Source organism: Austrofundulus limnaeus, unplaced genomic scaffold (genome assembly GCF_001266775.1).
Source record: "Austrofundulus limnaeus strain Quisiro unplaced genomic scaffold, Austrofundulus_limnaeus-1.0 Scaffold289, whole genome shotgun sequence".
Classification (NCBI taxonomy): Eukaryota; Metazoa; Chordata; class Actinopteri; order Cyprinodontiformes; family Rivulidae; genus Austrofundulus; species Austrofundulus limnaeus.
Window position 1 is genome coordinate 95,273 of NW_013952691.1, and position 6,193 is coordinate 101,465.

The following is a 6,193-nucleotide window of genomic DNA, read 5'->3' on the forward strand; positions in this document are numbered from 1 at the left end:
GTGTGTGTGTGTGTGTGTGTGTGTGTGTGTGTGTGTGTGAGACACACAGGTCACAGCAGGATTGTGTTATTAAAATGCATGCATCCCTTGAAAGACAAGAAAATCCACCAAATTACCATACCCCCTTTTTTTTTTTACTTTCTATGCAGTGGAAAATATTCAAATCCTACTTTTTTTTTCCTGCTACTATTTCTCAAGATGCATGGAATAATTAGCTATAGCTGCTCGCATGTTACTGTAAATAGGCTGCAGATTGTGCACATTCAGTAACCTCCAGTTAAAGCAAAGGTAAAAGGATCATGTGTGTGTGTGTGTGTGTGTGGGGGGGGGGGGGTTCTGCAGAACTAAATGAGTTTAACACAAACAGTCGGGAGATTGTTATTCCTTCCACAGAATACTATACTGAATATTGGAAATGTTGAATCTATTCGTTTAAAGTGATATTCTGACCGTTTCAAGGTGAGGTGCTTCTAAAACCAACAATATAAAAATGTWTAAGAGTGTGAAGGTGTTTAAGGTTACAGCTGTTTTATGATCGCAGCATCCCACTTTAGTTTTAGCTGTTCGGACTAGCCATTAGCTCATCAGTCCTGTCACTTTATTTACCTGTGAGGCCATTCAAAGAGCTRTCCACAACAGGTAGGATATTATTTGTTCATACACAGAATCCCACTTCAAAAATGCTCAGAATATTCATTTAAATCCTTGTAATATTTGAACATTTCATGTTTTCCTGTTTGCACCCTGCTAATGTTTGCTGACAGAACAGGACCTGCAAAGGTTGAGGGAACTAGGGGTGCACAGGGTGCCTGACTGTGAGAAGGTTGCAGGATCACCTGCTGGTCTGTCATAGTAGAGTTTACATGTTTCTCCCTGATATGTGAGTAAGAGGGGGGTGGTTGTGTGTCTCAGTTGTCTCTATGTGTCCCCGGGATGGACTGGTGACCTGTCCAGGGTGTCCCCATCCTCTCCCACTGGGACTGCTGGAGATAAACACCAGCATCACGTGACCTGGACAGGTAGAAGCAGGAAAATAAAATTCCTTGTTCTCCAGATTGAATGTGATAAAGATGTGGTTTTAATAAAAAAAATAAATAAACGAAGCAGCAGCAGGAAGTTTTGTCTGACTCATCAGTCAGAAACTGACGGAGCTAAAAGAGATGGCTCCACATGAACGGGTCACAGGTCCAACAGGTCAGGGAGGTTCAGAGACCTGGTTCACAACCAATCAGATCATTTCATCAGCTGAAGGTTCAGACCTGCAGCTGAAGCTTTATTTAAAGCAGCCAAATAATGAGATAATGTTCATCCAGGCGATACAGGCCAGGGTTATTTAGGTTTCATGTGTATGCCTGTGTGTGTTAGCAAAATATCTYATGAACTGCTGAGCTAATCTTGTAGAAAGTTTTCACTGGGCGGACATCTACAACCGTTAATTATAACTCAGTCAGTTTTACTGATACTGACCTAAACCTTGGTGTGGTAGTAGCTGAGGGTCATTCACAGCACATACTCTAAGCACAGTTTATAGAAATATAACATCAGATCATATCAGGTTTGACCAAATGGTTGTTTTCATAAGATGGTCTGAACTCTGGTGACAGGCGGAGGCTTCATTCCTCTAAAGAAAACCAGACCTGATGATCTCTGACAGGTACAGAACGGTTCTAGTCCTGATCCACGCCTCTGCCCAGCTSTGCCCCCACGGAGCCCCTGGAAGGGACCCCCGGGAGTCCCCGGACCTCTGTTTGGAGGCGCAGCTGGGCCGTGTCCCCGGGGTAGCGGCTGCCTGTGACCCACCTGCGGTTGTGGAGCAGCTGAYGCGCCGCAGTGAGAATGAAACCATGCTGCTGTAATGAGGAGCCGTCCTCCTCCTCCTCCTCTCCATGAGCGCAAACATCAGAGGTTTGTGTCCGCTGGAACTCCGTCCACAGACAGACAGAGAGCTTCCAGATGTTCACCCCAAATCTGCTTGTGCTCAAACCCTAAAGTGCTCTCAGGTTTTCTTCTTACCCCCCCCCCCCCCCCCCCCCCCCCCCCCATTCATTGTGCGAGTGAAGAAAGAATGAAAGGTTTCTCACCAGTTTGCCCTCCTTGCTGTCCTTCCTGTGCGCGCAGCTCTGCTGGTTGAGGACCGCGGAGCAGCTGCCGGAGCGCGGCTCCATCGGGGCCGGGGACAGGGAGCAGAAGGGCGGRCTGGGACTGGGGGGCAAGCCCGAGTCCGGGCTGTCGAGCAGCCCTTCCCGGTTCTTTCCTTTCAGGCTGTCATCCATCGCTTGTAGGTGAAGGTGCCCCACCATCTCTGGGACGGCTCAAGTAAAAAGAGAAAAAAAACCACCTCAAAGACGCACAAACCCTTTCTCCTGTTTTAAACCACCGAGACTTTTCTTTAAGAACAAACAATCCTGGAAGTTTTGAAAGTTCAGATCAAGAGTTCAGCTAGCAGGAAAAAAAAGGTTTCTAATCTGAGTCCATTTGCTGCGAATAAAAAGTCACAGGAACCAGTCTCTCCAAACCGGACCGTACCTGCGCGCCTTTAATCCAGAAAAACAGTCCAAACTAGGCCAAGAAATCCGAACCGAACACTGTTAATCCTTCAGACTCAGCTCCCATAAAGTCCTAATAATCTGGATTTATTAAAAAAAAAAAAAACGCAGTGAACGTGTTGAAAAGCAAAGAGCGGTCTGGTACCGATCTGGACCAGGACGCGTCTCCTCTCTGGGTCTGAATGTGGCAGAGAGCTCCCTCCTCACGGTTCTGACAAAGTTCTTTTTTATTTATACCTGGATCCAGTCCAGCCCCTCATGATCTGGATCATTTCCACACACGACCGACAGGGGAGAGCTCGTCCCCCTGCTGTCCTGAGAGGAGCTCAGGGTCCTGCCCACAGGACTGAGGAGGGACAAGATTAGTCACTCTCAATTAAACAGATAATTACGTTTTGTTTTAAACAATAATGTGCTGTCGTTTATATACTTAAATGAGTTAAACTGATTTTTATCAGTCGGATTTTTATTTATTTTTATTAAACTTTTTTAAGAATAACCTCTTATTTAAAATGTCATCCTGATTACAGTTTATTAGTTTTAGACAGAGGTAAGGCTGAGATAAATAAGTAAAACTTTAACAGAAAATGACTGATACCCCCCAGGGGTCCATGAGCCCTATCTTGGTGGTCCTCAAAAAATTCCAATAAATTGTTAATTTGGATTTTATATAAAAAATGACTATGGGGAACAATGCACTAGTAAAACAAACATACYAAACAAAAATAATATTCCCAAAGTATTTAGGGGTTAAAATTACAATAAATGATTGTGGTTCATGAGGCACCCTTGGGATCCCCAGACCCAAAACCTGAACCCCAGCTCTAAGAAATTAAGTGTTGAATTTACTTAACCAAACTGGTTCAACTAAACTGAGTTAAGAAATTTGAGCAGTTTACATATTTTCTTGTTTAACATACAAGAAATGATTAGTGGAATCAGTTGACATAAGTTGGTTAGGTAAATCCAACACTTCATTTTTAGAGTGCATAAACACCTCTCATTATTGGTTTGGTCACTTGAATTCGTAACAAGTAAATGAGCTGTTAAATCTTAAAGTATAGAAGTAAAAGGTATCATTTTTAGTTAATGAATGTAACAAAATAAAAGTAAAAGTTACTATTTAAAAAATAGCCTACTTGGTAAAATTACAAATCCTAATTACTATACTGGTTTTAGGAGGKAAATATCAACTTGAGATAAGATGTTCTGTAGAACCAGTGCTGAGAGCTGAAGGGCTGCTGAAATCTGCTGACGAGGCTGAAGCTGAGTTTAATTTAAATAAGCTGAACAGAAGCTAAACAGTGGCTAAACTAAAAGAAGCCAAAGACTAGAAAAAGTGACAAAATCACATGTAGAATAAATGCAATGCTAACTAAAGGTAGCAAAAATGTAGCCAAAAGAAGCAATAATAGCTAAAAGGTAAAAGTAGCAWTAAGAAAGCTCTATGTTAAGAGTAGCAACAGTAACACTAGTTAAAATGAGGTGAGGGACACAGGGACACACGGAGACCAGTAGGACAACCAACCATTCTCATCTAGGGACAGTGAGTTATCCTAACCTGCATGTTTTTAGTTTGTGGCGGAAAGAGAAAACCCATGTGTGCATGGGTGAACATGTAAACTCCACACCAAGGATGGGAGATGGTCCTGCAAACAGAAAAAAAGTCTTTAGATTTTAATTTGAAGACAGCAGCGATCCGCTTTGGTCTTTTTCTGCAGGATTGTTCAAATCTTAAGAAAAGAAGAAACTTCTGTAAGCTTAATTCATGATGACCTTTTCTATTTGACTCATTAGTGCCACTAGTGTTTGGACATGGAACTGCATCTACAATCATCACTCTTTCAAAGGGCAGATAACTGACTTCAGGGGGCCAGTCAGTTTATAGCTGGGGCCAATGCCCCCATAGCCCCGGCCCTAGATCTGGTCCTGCTTCTGATTACCCGTTAGCTGGACGTTAATGAAAAGTTTTCTCCAGATTGTTCGTGTTCAAGAGGTTATCTTCAACAGGTCAGATAAAACCTGCTCAAAACTGTTATGCAGAACACAGCTTCAAACTCTCCAATACATCTTTGGCTACTCAACTGTCATTTCCTGATTTTATTTTTCCAGAAAAATCCCTAAAAAAGCTCCAAACTGGATATATTTTTAAGAGAAACAGACTCAACATCATGCATAGTGGGAACCAGGGTGGGTTAAAAAATACTTAATATACCTAATAATCAAAAATTCAAATATTGTATCACATTTTCTGAAATTTACAAYAAAACTGGTGCCAACAAAAAYCCCAGTCTTTCTAGAGGACTATCTTTTCACAGCCACGTGCATTTAATCCATCCATTATACGTTTACCTGCTTCTTCCTTTCAGGGTCAGGGGGGGTCACTGGTACCCATATCCATCAGTTACAGTGCGAGGAGTGAGGTACACACTGGACAGGTTGCAAGTCCATGACAAACAACTATTCACTCTCTCACTCACACCTAGGAACAATTTAGAGTTTAACCTATTAACCTAACAGTCATGTTTTTGGTCTGTGGGAGGAAGCCGGAGTGCCCAGAGAAAACCCATGCATGCACGGAGAGAACACACAAACTCTACCCAGAAAGGTCCCTGGGCTGGGATTTGATCCAGCGACCTTCTTGCTGAGAGGCATCAGCTCTCAACTGAGCCACCGTGCCACTAATGTCCTTTGGTAATGAGAATGAGAATGATTGACAGATGTCTTGTCCCGCCCCCTCAGTTTTCTGCTCATTGGGGCTAATTTTGTTYGGCCCAAGGCCACAGGCTTTAGCMAGTGAGGGTGGACATACACGAGTGTATTTGGGCGTGGTTTGGCATAGATTGAGGTATGATGGTGCACAAGATTAACCTAAACAAGGTGGATTATTTAATTTCTCACCTGCTTTCTTTCATGTCTTTGGATGTAAAACTGGAGGTGAAGAGGTTGAGGGTGGATAGACCAAAGGATATTCAAATCCAGCAAAGGGAAAAGCAGCAAAACCAAAGGTTTTCTGTGCCCTGGTTTCAGTGACAGGACTGGTTAATGGCAAGTGCAGCGAATAAATCTCTTTTCTGCTTCAAGTTRTAATTTGAAATCTTTACGTGTGAGAGTGAATTATTGGACAACTGACACTGACAGGCTCTGTAAGCTTGGTGGTTGTTGTAGTTGTCTTTGTGCTGAAAAAKGACATAATGACAATTTATATCAGTTTTTTTGTATTTCAAACTGGATGCCTCTGTTGATAGAATCCAATCTGCAGCATTTTATATTTCTGTATATTAGCCCACCCTGCATACCACCACCAGCTACCACTGGTGGGAAAAATACTAAACAGTGGCAGGTCTGCAGACCATTAAACATATTTTAACACCTGAATCATTAACCTTTTAAATTCTGGAGCTAATGTCACCCCAACATTATTGCAGCATCACGTTATTGCTCTGCCTCAATGTGTCCAAATAAAAACCCAGAACAACTTTCAGAATCTCTCAGACTGAAACTGGAAACACTTTGTAACATAAACTCCCATTGTGCACATTTTGTTTCATTTCTGTCAGGTCACTAAGTAGATGATTAAAAATTAAAAGGTCACTTTGAGTGTGTGTGTGTGTGTGTGTGTGTGTGTGTGTGTGTGTGTGTGTGTG

The 6,193-nt window shown here is 42.4% G+C and overlaps 1 protein-coding gene across 1 annotated transcript in view; it reads right to left on the minus strand.

Moving 5' to 3' along the window:
• Positions 1 to 2,780, minus strand: part of rflna (refilin A) — a 6,064-nt gene extending 3,284 nt beyond the window's left edge. Inside the window, exon 1 of the mRNA XM_014021379.1 lies at positions 2,082 to 2,780. Coding sequence (XP_013876833.1) covers positions 2,082 to 2,300 — 219 coding nt within the window. The 5' untranslated portion in view covers positions 2,301 to 2,780. The remainder of the gene's footprint in view (positions 1 to 2,081) is intronic.
• Positions 2,781 to 6,193: the final 3,413 nt, after the last annotated feature.